The sequence below is a fragment of the Ascaphus truei genome, chromosome 5 (genome assembly GCF_040206685.1).
Source record: "Ascaphus truei isolate aAscTru1 chromosome 5, aAscTru1.hap1, whole genome shotgun sequence".
Lineage (NCBI taxonomy): Eukaryota > Metazoa > Chordata > Amphibia > Anura > Ascaphidae > Ascaphus > Ascaphus truei.
In genome coordinates, this window is record NC_134487.1 from 284,845,644 (window position 1) to 284,860,849 (window position 15,206).

General features: G+C 47.4%; 1 protein-coding gene across 11 annotated transcripts in view; it reads left to right on the plus strand.

Annotated features, from left to right (window-relative positions):
- The window catches only part of CACNA1C (calcium voltage-gated channel subunit alpha1 C), a 470,141-nt gene that overhangs the window by 405,117 nt on the left and 49,818 nt on the right, over positions 1-15,206 (plus strand). For 6 of the 11 annotated variants that reach the window (XM_075602396.1, XM_075602400.1, XM_075602404.1 and 3 more), the window contains exon 30: positions 5,477-5,560. In XM_075602396.1, coding sequence (XP_075458511.1) covers positions 5,477-5,560 — 84 coding nt within the window. Of the gene's footprint in view, positions 1-5,476; positions 5,561-6,087; positions 6,172-15,206 lie in introns of all 11 variants that reach the window. The other 5 variants (XM_075602397.1, XM_075602402.1, XM_075602399.1 and 2 more) reach the window with 2 other exon arrangements.

A 15,206-nucleotide genomic window follows, 5' to 3' on the forward strand; every position in this document is an offset into this window, starting at 1 on the left:
TGGAAAGGGCAGAGGGGCTTGTGTTGGGAAGATGTATTGCCACTGGTTTTAGGATTGGCATTTGGTAGGCAGAGGAGGATGTCCTGGTGGTGCATGCAGGTGGGAAAGATTTAGGAAAAACCCTGTCTAGTATGTTACTTAAGGAAATGAGGGGTGATTTCTGTCGATTGAGGTGTCGGTTGCGTATTGGAGGGGCGAAGAATGTGAATAGTATTGGAAGATGTAGCAGGAAGTTGAATAAGTCCGTGGAAAAGTTTCTGGTGGGGTGAAGGTGGTTTTTCAGTTAGGGACAGGGATTTGAGGGGTCATATGACTGTGTTAGTTAGACACGATTGGGTGCACCTTTTGGAGGTGGGGATTGATATTTTTAATTTGGGTTTGGCAGGAGGTTTGGAGATTTGGGGGATCCACTGGTGGTCCCAGGTGATGTCATAGGGGCATTCCTGGCCAGGGTCAGCAGGCATGCATAATCCTAGATGTTGGTGAACATCTAGCCAGAATGCGGCCAATGTGGCTATAGTTACAAGTCATGATAGGAAGAATCATGTGCTCAATGGGGAGCTGGTTGGTGAGAAGATGGGGGTTCTCCTGTTTGTATTCATTAATAAAAACAGCCGTGGCCATTTAAATCTTGTATTTTGGTGTTATAGTAATTTTATTTTGGTACGGGCGTATTGAGTCTCCACTGGTCAGTAAACTGCGGAGCCCTTGTGAGGGAGTGCGCATGACCAGAGGGACAGCTAGCCCACTGGTCATGTTCTGGTTAATAAGGGTCAGGCTTTAGGGCTTTTTAGAAAGAAGGGAAGTGCTTACCTGCAGAAGACAGTTGAATAGAAGGGCCTCCTGGATGAGGAAGAGTTGGACATTTGTCGCAGCGGTATGTGCAGGAGGTCCAGGAGTTCATTCTCACCATCAAGCAGACTCAATGTTTGGGCAACCAATGGATGGTCCAAAGTGATGTCATAGGGGCATGCTTGGCCAGGGGCAGCAAGCATGCACGACCCTAGGTGCTGGTGAACATCTGGCCAGGAGGACGGCCGATGTGGCTTTAGTTACAAGTCATGACTGGAAGGATCATGTGCTCAATGGGGAGCTGATTGGTGAGAAGATGGGGGGACCTCCTGTATGTATTCATTGATAAAAAAGCTGTGGCCATTTAAATCTCAATTTTAGTGTAATGGTAGTTTTATTTTGGGAAGGGCATATGGAGTCTCCACTGGTCAAGAAAACTGAACAAGATATAGTGTAGATACAAATTGTGATATGTCTCATTATAATGTTGTGTGTTTGTCCAACTGAAACAGCAGTTACTGGGTAGGTCACATGATGGTATATCCGGCTACTCACCTCATCTATCTATATAATGGTATTGTGATGACTCTTCTCCCCTGATCCCCAAAGCGCTCACTGGAGCAAGAGAAGTAAATCTGACACAAGGCACCTTGATGTATTTGACCCATAGTGATGCAGAGTTGAAATGTTCCAATTTGCATTATTTGGGGGGCAATGCGGCACTTTGAAACACTTGATACTTATGGTCCATTGTTTCAACATGATTTGTGGCTGTTTAAAAAAGCAGCTATTAAATAATCATTTCTTACACAGGGAGGAAAACGCTCCTATGTACACCATACCGTTTCCCTCATATAGAGAGAGAAACAAATATCAGCTTTCTACAAAACATTCGTTTAAATACTAAAGATATAATGCTACTTCCAATTTGTTCAGCAATAGAATTACAATAGGATCACAGTCTCGTCTAAAGGCTTTGACTTGTTGCTCAGTGTGTGGTGCCAGTTCAGTGTGTGTCTGTTATATGTCAGTGTGTACCACCTACAGCATCTCAGGACCACAACACCATCCATCTTAAGTGGCAGGGGAGAGACCTACAGCTCGGGACAGTTATACTCTGGGAAATAAACTCACAAACTGCTTTTCCCGTTAACGTGACATATGTCAATGTATCAAGGCACTTTACAATGGTTTCCACTCCTTTAGTGACTCTTGCAAGCTTGTAACTTGAGAAGTGATAGGAGGAACTATGAAGAAGTTACCCGATTCCCATATTACCCGATTCTCATATTACAATCGGGTATATCATCTTCTGCATCTAGATCTTTGTTTGTTTTTCTGTTTGCTAATAACAGAAAACCCCACCACATCTGATATAAAGTAAACTCATCTGATTAATTATCTGCATGAAATGTAAGACACCCGATTAACAAGTTTATCACACAGTCCCAGGCTGAAAAATACACTTATTTACCCCAGCATCTAAACACCCTCTTAAGGAGCATTATACAAAGCTCACAAAATGTTTCGGTAGTTCTGAGCTAATATTGTCCCTCCCCAGGTGACACCTATGAACTAACTGCAAATATTAAAGACAGTTTGGTTTAATAATGTTTGCAACTCGTATACTTCAGCATTCTGGGGTTGGAATGCCTGTTTTTCTTAAGAGGAAGATTTTGCCTCCAAAGCCCAGAATGTTAGGGGTATATATTTAAAAACTAGGACTGGAAACGAACTGCGGAGTTTGCCTGGAGGCAAATGGGGGTCTATTTATCAAAGTCTCCGGCTGCAAAACTGGAGCAAATAACAGCACCCAATAATCAAAGAAACGTAATCCCATTGAAGTCAGTTATATTGCACACTTATTTTCCTCCCATTTTGCAGCTGGGAGACTTTGATCTATATTTGTATTTGAAACCCTTATCAGATGTTCGTGCTGTTATGTTGTTCCTACCATGGCCGTAGTCTGGAGAGGAGTTACCACCCACCATACAGCATCAGAGTAACGGGAACGGGTGGTAACATACTTTCATTGTAGTTTAATGGGAATAATAAGTATAATATGTTTATAAAGCGAGCTCCTAAACACCCCTGTTATCCCCAAACACAGTTCTTGCTGTTTTAGGCCAAATATGGTAAGTAACAATCTGAGCATGGGGTGGGATTTGCTCATTAGGGTACATTACCTGGGGTGCAAAATGGTTTGAGATATATATATATATATATATATATATATATATATATATATATATATATATATACACACACACACACAGACATACACATATATATATACACATACATACACACACACACAACCCCGAGTATGTTGATTTACATCGGGAGTGGCCAACTCCAGTTCTCAGGGGCCACCAGTAGGTCAGGTTTTAAGGATGTCCCTGCTTCAGCACATGTAGCTCACTCAGTGGCTCTGTCGTTGACTGCACCACCTGTGCTGAAGCAGGGATATCCTTAAAACCTGACCTGTTGCTGGCCCTTGAGTACTGGAGTTGGCCACTCCTGATTTACACCACCCTGTAGACAGAAGCTTTCCCCCATTGTCATTAGCCACAGTCTTAGTGTAATTTCCGTGTCTCTGTGTTCATCTGTTTCGTGTCTGTTTCGCTGCTTAGGTGGATTTCGCCCACTTAGAAAACATTTGCTTTTTGCCTTCTTGTCTGTTTTGTGACCAAACCATAAATGAACCCCCTGTTCCCTCACAGACCTGTTGTGTTAAGTCTGCACATCATCGTTGATACCATCATAGGGAAATAGATGGGGTATAATGATCTTTGAGGACCACTGTAGGCTTTGTGTTAGATTTTGAGATGTCACTTGTCGCTGTGGCAATAAGGCACTCCAGGAGTAGGGCTGCCATTAGCAGGCATGGGCTACAATCAGGCTCTTGCTGAACCGAAACGAGTGATCATTTTCAGCGCTGCCTTCAGCTACAGAACTCAGGAGTGGAGGAGCTTCAACTTGTATCTGCGTTCACTGTTTTGTTTCTGCTGTGTTCTGTGCAACAAGCTAAAGTGTTCTTGTCTTGTATGTCTCTCATGGAGCTATCTATTGTATCGCCTATTATAGGGTCATGATGAGTTGCACTACACTTGGTTACTATCCAATGCTTCTAATTTGTCAGGTTCCGATACTTGATATTGTTCCAACCTAATACAAGAAGCACACAAGAGCATAAACACTATTGCATCTACAGTATGGAGAACGTTATGTTGATCCATTACAATGTTTCACAAATCAAGGCATATTTATTGGGCTCACATGGGAGATTTTCATAGATATTGCTACACAGGAACGGACTTTTACCATCTCTGAAGTCTGTGTCTAATAAAAGGCATGTCAACTTTCCACGTATTTACTTTTCCCCCAGGAACAGTCTTTATTGGGTTTTTGTGTGATAACCCAACCTTCGGGGTGCTCTGCAACCTTACAGAGTCAATCTTCACTCATACACCACAGGGGACCATTACTCTAATCCAAGAGTGGTAATTCTAACACACGGGTGGGCAACTCCAGTCCTCAAGGGCCACCAACAGGTCAGGTTTTTAGGATATTCCTGCTTCAGCACAGGTGGCTCAATCAGTGGCTCAGTCAAAGACTGAGCCACCTGTGCTGAATCAGGCGCGACTCAGCCACCTCTACTGAAGCAGGGATATCCTGAAAACCTGACCTGTTGGTGGCCCTTAAGGACTGCAGTTGCCCACCCCTGCTCTAACACCACCAACACAGGGGATGATTCATTAAGGTCTATTGCAGGATAACGTAACCCTGATGGTGTATTCAAGTCAATGGCAGTTAATGCTGGATCGGGTTGCGTTACACAGTGAAGCTTAGGGGATCACCCCCACAACGAGGTGGAAGCCCAGCCACTTGGGACTATATTGTGGTGGTGCAATAAGTGAGCAACTCACAGCTCACTGGGTTAAACCAGCGAATGGGAAACTACAGGCAGACGCATTCACAGGAGTGTCATTCATTGTGCCACTGTTAATAAAGGACATTCACAAATGCGAATGATACGAAATCACACCGCCGAACAGATTGAGGATGGTACCGTAGAGTAAACGGGGAAAAAAAGGATTTTGTAATCATAATAAAAAAAAGAAAAAAGTAAGGTAAATGGGATACCTTTAATAACTCAGGTACCCTCTTAAGGGACATTTTTAGGCTAAAAGGGAAGTGCCTGTGTTTTTCATTTGCTAAGCATAGCGCTCCAACACATACACACATATATACACACACCACTGCACACATACACACATACACACACACCACTGCACACATACACACACCACTGCACACAGCCACCACCAAGTTCAACACCAAGGACTGGGAATCGCTGATTAACCCCTTCACTGCTGGGAACCTAACTTGGGTGGCATATATATATATCAAAAAGGTTTCATAAGCCCGTGACACTGTGAACCCAGGGCACCTAATGCTGTAAGTGCCCTGCTTGGTGGGGGTGAGGGGGGAGAGGGGTGGGATGGAGAGGGTTGCTGATTAACCCCTTTGCTGCCAGAGGGGCCGGATCCCGCATTGCATTGTAGACCCCTCTGGCAGTGAAGGAGCTTAAGTGCTGATGCTGTTATTTGACATCTTAAGTCTGTCTAACAATCCTTTTTAATCCCCTACCCTGCCTTGCCTCCTGATTCCCCCATTGTAGGGTTATTTTAGTGACCCTTGGAATGTCTTTGACTTTCTCATCGTAATTGGCAGCGTAGTTGACGTCATTCTCAGCGAGACCAATGTAAGTATATCCGGGCAGGCCCGCACCTCTCTCACCCGCCCCCTCCCTCCCCCCCGCACACCCCTTCCTCTCTCCCTCACCCTGCTGGCGTCGGTGCTTCTCTCTGCCCTCCTTCCAGTTCTGTTTCTATTGATCTTGCAGCCTTCCTTCTCCCCAGGGAGGAGGGAGAGAGGGAAGGGAAGAGCCCAATTCTACACCTCCGCCGACCAGCGGAGGGGGGCGGGCGGGGGGGAGGAAGAAGGGGCTTTTCCCTCTCTCATCTCTCCCCACCCCACAGCGTTCTTGCATTTTGGAGTGTCAATGTGCAGCTAACCAGGGTACACCCGCGGCCGAACACAGGAGGAAACAAACATATCAGCCTAACCGCCTCTTAACCTTTCCTTCTTTTTTTTTTTATTTTTTTACTCTTAATTTTTATTTCCTTTCTCTCCCTTGTTCACACTTTTTATTTTACTTTCCTTTGATTTTCTCTCTTTCTCTTTCTCTCTCTCTCTTGTTTCCTTCGCTCCTCCCGGCCTCACATGTAGCACTATTTCTGTGATGCATGGAACACATTTGATGCACTCATTGTAGTGGGTAGCATTGTTGATATAGCAATCACCGAACTAAACGTAAGTAACCCTTGTCTGTCCGTGACTGTGGCTGCACTCTGTGTGTGTCTCTCCCCCTCTGTTTTAAATTCAGTTCTCTCTTCTTGTTTCTTTTTTTTAATTTTTATTATTATTGTTTATTTGCACCCCCCCCCTGTTATTATTTGGAAAGAGTTAGGATTCCTACTGTTGCATATACTCTGGCATGAAATAAACTGTATAGCAGGACTGGTCTAGTGATTGAGTCACTGTGGGGTGAGGCATTACAACCCTGGAGGGCAGAGACGTCATTTGAAGGTCATTGCATACAGCCCTGTACAGTAGCTGCAACCCATGGTCAAAAATACATCAACATTAGCCTCAGGTGCTACACAAACACACAGGGCAGCTTGCAGATGCAAAACTGGGACACTAGAGCATTTTCAGTGCTCAAAGCATCAGCAATATGGCCCATTCAGCACTGAAGGGGTTAAACCTTTTGGTAGCCATGGGGCTAAGCTAACAACCGAGGGCGCGTCACTCTGCAGCGGAGCAGCGCACCCCACAGAATGCGCCCGTAGGGCAAGCGAGTGAAAATGTGTACAGTGGGCCCCAGGTGTGCACGTGTGATGATCCTAGCGTGTTGCACACCTAGTTACACACATACAGGTTCACTTCCCTTCGATAGGAAAAAAAAAGGTATTTATTTTAGGCTCTGTGACCTCTCTCTGTAACATTTGGTGCAATGTTTAATAAGTGTACTTTTTCTTTTTAAATGAGGCACAGGACCACTATTTATTTGTTACGCCCGTTGGCCACCGGTTATGCCTTCTATTTCAGGGACGCGTTTTTGTACTGGACCTTGAACATCCACACCTCCAAAATAACGCCTATAGCTTAATAATCTGAGACAAGGGAAGACGTGTTTGTAAGTCAGTAACCAGCACTGACGTAGATGGCATAGAGCAGGGGCGGCCAACTCCAGTCCTCAAGGGCCACCAACAGGTCAGGTTTTCAAGATATCCCTGCTTCAGCACAGGTGGCTCAATCGACTGAGCCACTGATTGAGCCACCTGTGCTGATGCAGGGACTGATTGAGGCATCTCTGCTGAAGCAGGGATATCCTTAAAACATGACCTGTTGGTGGCCCTTGAAGACTGGAGTTGGCCGCCCCTGGCATAGAACATCTTGTATCAAATCATTGTTCCTGTCCTCTTCAGTCAGCAGCCCAAGTGCCTGACAAAAAGCAGCAGTACTGTGTCTTGGTACAACTCAACGGTGAACCTGATAAACATTGCAGCAAATCTCTCTGGACCCCATTTTAGAAATATTCATACAATATTTATACTCTAAAATCAGCAAAGGAGACAGGGCCTTAAAAAACAAACAAAAAACACCAAAAAACACATCCCTTGTTCTTTACAGAGTACGTGAAACTGTAACTTTGTGAATAGGAACGTACTCATACTCCATACCCTTTAGCACTAGCCCACTTTTACCACCATATATAGGGACCCTTATCAGGAAATCCCGTGTTTCTCATTCCTGATAATAATCCAGTCTTGCGTTGAATTCCCATTCACTGGCATATTACAGTGTGATATAATCTCCGGCCTTGATTTGCCTAAAGCTGGGTGAGACAGCCTCTTGAAGGATCCGCTTATGGTTATGTTACCAAATCTCACTTTAAAGTACTCTTTCCCCTGCCCGGGTTTCAGCTCCAGTGGTTGCCAGGCTCAGACTTCTCGATCCTTTAATAATTTTTAAATGACTGCCATAGGGATCAGCAACGTATTGGAGAGCTGGCCCCACTGGCAATTAGAGGGTTAAGAGGGTATATCTCGGGCAGTACCAGTCAGCCTTTTAATATGGAAGGAGGGGAAGCCGGTCTGGCTTCATTTAAACGTCCTGCATTTAAACCACTATTTGCTTCAAACTGCAGACTCTGTGATGAAACTCAAACTAACGAGTGCAAAAAAAACACAGAACAACTGACTCTGAATAGAGTCACCGACTCTGTACTTCCTGACCCCAGGGTTAGCTGCATAGACTTTAGGGAATCCATCTTTAAAATAGGTTGGGCGCTAAATGTGACGCACTCGCTGGACTTATTTGCATTTCACTGCCCAGAATCCTTGTCTGCAGTTTAATCGCTGTGTGACATGTGACAATTAAGTGCATGAAACAGGTGTGGGGACTTGTGGAAGACATGCAGATACACTCAGGGTTTCTATTTTTGCTATATTCCCATTTAAAATCGTTTTTAACGTTTTTTTTAAAAGTTGGAACTATAGCCACCACGCAGTGACCCAAGGTGCCACCAAACTTTTACATTGTAAGTGTAACGGGTGCTCCCTCTGGCCTGACCCACCCAATCTCATATTGGCCCGTGTAGTCTAACCAGTCTCCCATTACAAGGCGTGTGTGGTGGTGCACCTGCAAGTAACAGGACTCTTGAGTCTCCCGCTTGGTGTTATTAGGGGATGTCATCAGGACAGGTAGCTGAGGTAGTGTGTGCGAGTCCAACTTACTTCATGTGCAGCGCCTCCACCTCATCAGGATCTGTGCTTCCGCAGGGAGATGGTCCTGGTGAGGAACTCCTTCTTGGTGCCATCCACTGTTGAGTAATCTCACACTCACACAGTGGGGTTCTTTTTCTCAAGGACATCTTTATTGAATACAGGGATGTAGCAGACTGCCCCATGCAGCTGCCGGCTCTAGCCACCCATCTCTCCGTGATGTCCCTTTGCCAGGTACGCCCTCCCGTACTGAAGTGGGATTCCCTTTCTCCTAGGGAGATCTCCGCTGTGCCAGGTCCCTGGACACAGTGTGGCATAGACTAACTTAATCTATCACTCTGCTGCCGCTAGTTACTGCACTAGGGTCACAAAAGTGTTACTTCCTCTCGGTACCTTCGGGTTACTATTTCTTCACCAACAACAACACTAACTGTCAGTGTTGTGCCCTTTATACTCCAGGGGGCAGGCGCATCTCTGAGGTCACTATCCAGGGACTCAGAGCATACAGCCACTCCCTTCCTTACACAGGGCACCACACAAGGGTGTGAGGGAAAACCTCCATAACTCCCGTTGGCAGACCTGTATTTACCAGGACTTACTGCCAACAGGGAAGATGTATGCAGTCATTATTATGCATGGCTACATACTCCCCCTGGTTAATACCCACCGTCCCGGCTGGGACCTAAATTTGGTGTACCTTGCGCCAGGAAACACTGCAAAAGAACACACAAATAACATAGCAAACATCATTGCATGGACATAATAATGTAAGCCCAATACACTCACTGACCAGCAGGGAGCGTTAAAGAAAACAACAGACCACTCTATTGGATACTCAATAATAATGCCGAGGATCTGGCTTCTTCACCTCTCGCCCCGCGGCATCATGTACAGTCACGCTGTATTCTCTGGGTACTCCTCGCTCATTGCAGTATACTACCTTATGCATATATACACTGCGCCCTATCTTCCATACCCTCATCAGTTGAGCTACCCTCTGCTCAGCCTGTATCCCTTTTATGGCTCCCCCTCTCTCCACGATATAATACTGTATATCAGTTTTGAGCCATCTCTCCCTATTCTCCTCTATCTCTCGCATTAGAGGTTCAGGGACGTAAGGGTAATCAAGCCCATGGGACTTCCTATACTTCGCCGCAATAGCCCGTTCAGCTCGACACGACCTGGTCAAGCCACCTTGCCCAGCCGCTCCGGGCAACACCCATGACAGGGGCTCATCCGTTTCTACCGGATCATCCAACCCTGCGGACCCCTTAGGTATAACAAGGCCTGCCTGGATTCGATCCCACCTTACCCTTAGGGCCCTAAGGTATGACTCGTCGTCAAAGTCACCGGCAGCCCACCAGTGATCAACCACCCCCTCCCTCTCTAAAATAAAGCGGGTGCGGTCGAACCATGATACATACCCCTCGTACAATGGGGCCCACCACCTAGTCTCCTTCCGTTCCTCGGAGCTAGGATCTGTACTCTCTTCTATGGACTCCTCATCAGGCCCACCAGAAGACACCCCAGACGTACCCTCAGATCTCTCATTAACTCTTTTATACTGAGAGGTGTTTCGTACTGTGATACTAAGCCCACTAGGACAATCGCTAGATACAGACACTTGCCTAGACATACTCCCTCCTCCCTCCGACCCATCATCCGACGTACCCAAGTCCAGGCTTCCAGTCCAATCACCGGAAGGACCCCGTGACTCCCCGGACAACCCTAAGCTGGAACTGGACCCAAATAAAATAGTGACGGGTACAGGGGCTTTAACTAGGGCCTTGGGGCTAACCTTGGGTGTGGATGGGGTTTGGGGACGGGACCGAACAGTAGGTACTGACAGGGTTTCGACCTGCTCTCCAGCGATACCTGTCTTGACGTCGCCACAAAGTCCATCTTTATGCTCAACAGCGGAGCTTCTGGGGTTGCAGTTCAAACGTCCGTTCCCCCTGGTAGCAGGGGATCGTTTCTCGCTGCTTGACCTCAGAGGCGGCACCATCTCCCACTCGGGGCCTCCCTGGTCCGCCTTCACCACTTCCGCACACGCACGTGCTGCGACGCCATCTTGGGATGGATCCCCAATCGAGATCTCTTCCTCCACCATGACATCCGGCAACGCCCGTCTGCTGCGCGATCCAGTCTGGCTCTGGACTCGCTTCTCCGGCTCTTCCTCCCCTCGGTTCTGCAACAGGCACTGTGTCTTAGCACCTCGCAGGGTCGGGGTTGATCGACCCGCATCCGATCCACTAGTCACCACGGCAGTGGGACTCCGGCGATCGGGAGGTCGCGGTACGGGAGACTCTCGACTCCGCGTCTCCACACCACGAGGAATTTCATCCCTCCATGGCGTACCAATGGTATGACAGTCTCGTCTGATGACCGTCTTACTCGCCAGCCTTGCACACTCCTCATCCGAGGATTCCAGTTTGCAATTCGGCCGAGGCATCCCGGTAGGAGACCGGCGATGGGCTCCTCGGTGGTCACCTCTCCGATGACTGGATTTCTCTATCGGAAGCACTAATGATGGCTCCGACTCTGCGGGACTGGCACTCTTGTTCCAGAGAGCTCCCGGCTGTTCTTCTCTTGGAATCGGGACATTCCCGGCTACTCCCACAGCCTGCACCGGTACGAATGTGGTCATTGGCCACATGTACTGCAGTCCGCAGTGGGGGCATCGGGCCTCGCTGCCCACGGCTCCGCCCGGCAGTCTGCACTGCAGGCAAAGACATGCCACAGTCTCCACACCCTCCACACGGATTATCAGGAAGCCTCCTGGAGCCGAATAAGGGTGAGTGGAAATCACAGGACCTTGGTCCACTTTGTCAGCAGCTTCAGCCATCTTTACCAGCGGAGGCACTCGTCTCAGAGGTCTATACTGATCAATGGCTCTTCGCAACTGAAAGGCATGGGCAGAGGTAGCAACCCTTCCTCCCATTTTCTCTGTCGACATCCGGTGTAACCGCAAACCACTCCCCCTGGTTGAAACTAGGGGGATGTCTCGTAGATTTGTAGGCTGACCCAGCACAGGTGCGGAGTGAGTCATAGTCCATGAGGGCGCGGCTCCAGCTTTCGCGCCAAACTCCTCAGCGGGGTGGAGTTTTCTCGTTGGCGCCAATCCTGGCCAACAATTAGCAAACTGCAAAGTTGCAAGACTTTCTGCAGCATGCCCACGCGGCGTCCCGGGGAAGCGGGAACCGCCATTTTGGTAAGCATTGTCCTTTCTTTCATTTAAGGCAGCGTCTGGCTGTTTGTTAATTGGGGTATAACAAAGTCCATTTCGTTCCTCCCATCTAAGCACACTGTCCTGCTCATTATTCTCAGGGGTATCATCCCGAGAACAAAAACACGACAAACACGGCGCAGCCACGGCTTTCACGCCATTCCACAACAAACTCACAAAAGTCTCTTCTGTAGCTTGTTCTTCGTCTGACCGCAATCCTGGACCTTCTGCTCTATGCAGATCCTCCATTCTCGTGGTTCTCTCTCTCCGCCATCCTGGACCTTCTGTTCTGTACAGATCCTCCATTCCGACAGGTCTCTCGTGATCGTTGAACACGTCTCTCGTGATCGTTGAACACCGATTCTCTGTACGTGGAGCTCCGCTCTGCGGGGCAGCTACCACATCTGTACAATAAACATGCCTTGTGCACCACCTTGTGTACCTAACGTAGATCTGACTCGTGTTTGCACTACCTCAGGCTAGGCTCACTCTTTCTGTGTCTACTGTAACACGTTCCTCCAGTCTGTGCTCCTTGGTAAGTGATCTGGAATGGAGACTAGAGTACTCTGGCTCTTCCATGCAGTACTTTGGGCGTCGACCTACTTTTGGCTAGCCTAGTGCGGACCCTTCCAGAATTCCTGCTCTCAGTTACCAGTTTACCCCTTCAGGCGTCCCCCGCTAGCGCTACCTCAAGGCGACTAGAACAGCAATAGCCCCCGGCTCCAGACTCACTAACCCCTTACGGATCCCAAGGCGTCTTTGCGGCATGCATCTCCAGCATCTCCCTGACTACCCCTGGCTCCGTCCCACGCAGCACAAAGTGGCAGCAGACACTTCTCTCTTTCCTAATGTGTGCCTAGCAAAAGCCTGTCCTGTTGACAGGTATCTCAGCAGCGCCTCCAATTGTAACGGGTGTTCCCTCTGGCCTGACCCACCCAATCTCATATTGGCCCGTGTAGTCTAACCAGTCTCCCATTACAAGGCGTGTGTGGTGGTGCACCTGCAAGTAACAGGACTCTTGAGTCTCCCGCTTGGTGTTATTAGGGGATGTCATCAGGACAGGTAGCTGAGGTAGTGTGTGCGAGTCCAACTTACTTCATGTGCAGCGCCTCCACCTCATCAGGATCTGTGCTTCCGCAGGGAGATGGTCCTGGTGAGGAACTCCTTCTTGGTGCCATCCACTGTTGAGTAATCTCACACTCACACAGTGGGGTTCTTTTTCTCAAGGACATCTTTATTGAATACAGGGATGTAGCAGACTGCCCCATGCAGCTGCCGGCTCTAGCCACCCATCTCTCCGTGATGTCCCTTTGCCAGGTACGCCCTCCCGTACTGAAGTGGGATTCCCTTTCTCCTAGGGAGATCTCCGCTGTGCCAGGTCCCTGGACACAGTGTGGCATAGACTAACTTAATCTATCACTCTGCTGCCGCTAGTTACTGCACTAGGGTCACAAAAGTGTTACTTCCTCTCGGTACCTTCGGGTTACTATTTCTTCACCAACAACAACACTAACTGTCAGTGTTGTGCCCTTTATACTCCAGGGGGCAGGCGCATCTCTGAGGTCACTATCCAGGGACTCAGAGCATACAGCCACTCCCTTCCTTACACAGGGCACCACACAAGGGTGTGAGGGAAAACCTCCATAACTCCCGTTGGCAGACCTGTATTTACCAGGACTTACTGCCAACAGGGAAGATGTATGCAGTCATTATTATGCATGGCTACATAAGCATCACCTAACGATACTTATTTGTATGTAGCTGCCCTCTGCAGGTTGGGTCCCGTTCTGCTGCTCAGAGCTGCGAGGGATCCATTAAACCAGGGGTGCTCAACTCCAGTCCCCCCCCCCCCAACTGGTCAGGTTTTCAAGGGTATCCCAACTATAGCATAGGTGGCTCAATCAGCTCTGCTTCAGCACAGATGGCTCAATCAGTCCCTTTTTCAGCACAGTTGGCTCAATCAGAGGTATAGTCTTCGATTGAGCCACCTGTGCAGAAGCTGGGACATCCTGAAAACCTGTTCTGTTGAGAGGGGTCTTGGGGACTGGAGTTGAGCACCCCCTGGGTGCTAAACACACAAATAATCCACATGTAGGTAGATAAACTCTGAATCTTCAAGACAATCTGGTTATAAAACTAGAAACCCTCAGGCTGTCAGATAATGGGGAGCTGGTTAGTGGACAGGTTTGAAGTGTTTTAAAAGGTGCCGTCCCTCCGAGGACCAAAATGAACTTTATAGTAGTGACATGTTTAATTGCCTAATTGTAGATGATTTACACTTTTCTGAAGAGTAACAAAAGTCAGACAAGGGCACAGACTGGTAAACGTGTTTTGCACGTTCACTATTTCCATTAAAAGCAAATGCATTGGGGTATTTTTTTTGACCTAATCTCTTTTTGTGATTACTATTTTTGTTTATAGGTAAATTGGCAATCCTCACGTTTATTCATTTGCTCCCTGTTTGTAAAGTAATTGATTCCACCATTAGATAAGTCAACAGATAAGACTGTAGCACATTATTTATTTGGCAGCAATACATCACACCGAACTTGAAACACAGAAAACATATATCTCTTGGACTGTATAACCCTATCCTGAGGATCTGGAGCCAAGTGACATCCCTGTCCAATGCCCCCGAGGCTTCTCCAGATTCTCATCTTGATTTTGCAGTCACCACCTCCTGCTATACAGTTGAGGTCCTGCACTGTCTCTCTGTAACCTGGCATGATATAACCATCTCTTTTTCTGCAGGCCAGCCTGTGCACTGTGCTCCTCCATGTAAGGATCCCCTCCTCTGCCCTCCATCCTTCTCTTTGCAACTCTTTAACTGTAGGAAATACAGGTGCTGTCACCCACCTTAATATTCATGCGCCAATCCCTTTTTTACAAGGGGACACTGGTCCAGATCTGCAGTGCTAACCCATGTATATATATAACGATAAGCTGCTCTAAAACGGAGAATTAAGACATGTAAAGACACAGCGCTTTTTAGGATAAAGCCATTGATCTGCAAATGTTTCCAAATTTGCCGCAGTGTCTTGTGTATCAAGGCAAAGATTGCAATGTATAAATAAATCCTGCTTCTAGCTGACCATGGCTTTCTGACAGACACACAATTTGATACATGTCATTGTCCTACTGTATGTATAATTTTATTTAAATAGCATTAACAATGTAAATTGCGCTTTACAAAATTACAATACAGGCAACATTAAGCACAAACACCAGGGGTGGGAGCAGCCAGTAAATGACATCGTTGTCTATACTGTACCTGTATTTGGAGACTTGGACACATTAGGAGTACAAGTGCATTATTATAGAAGTGCGAGTCC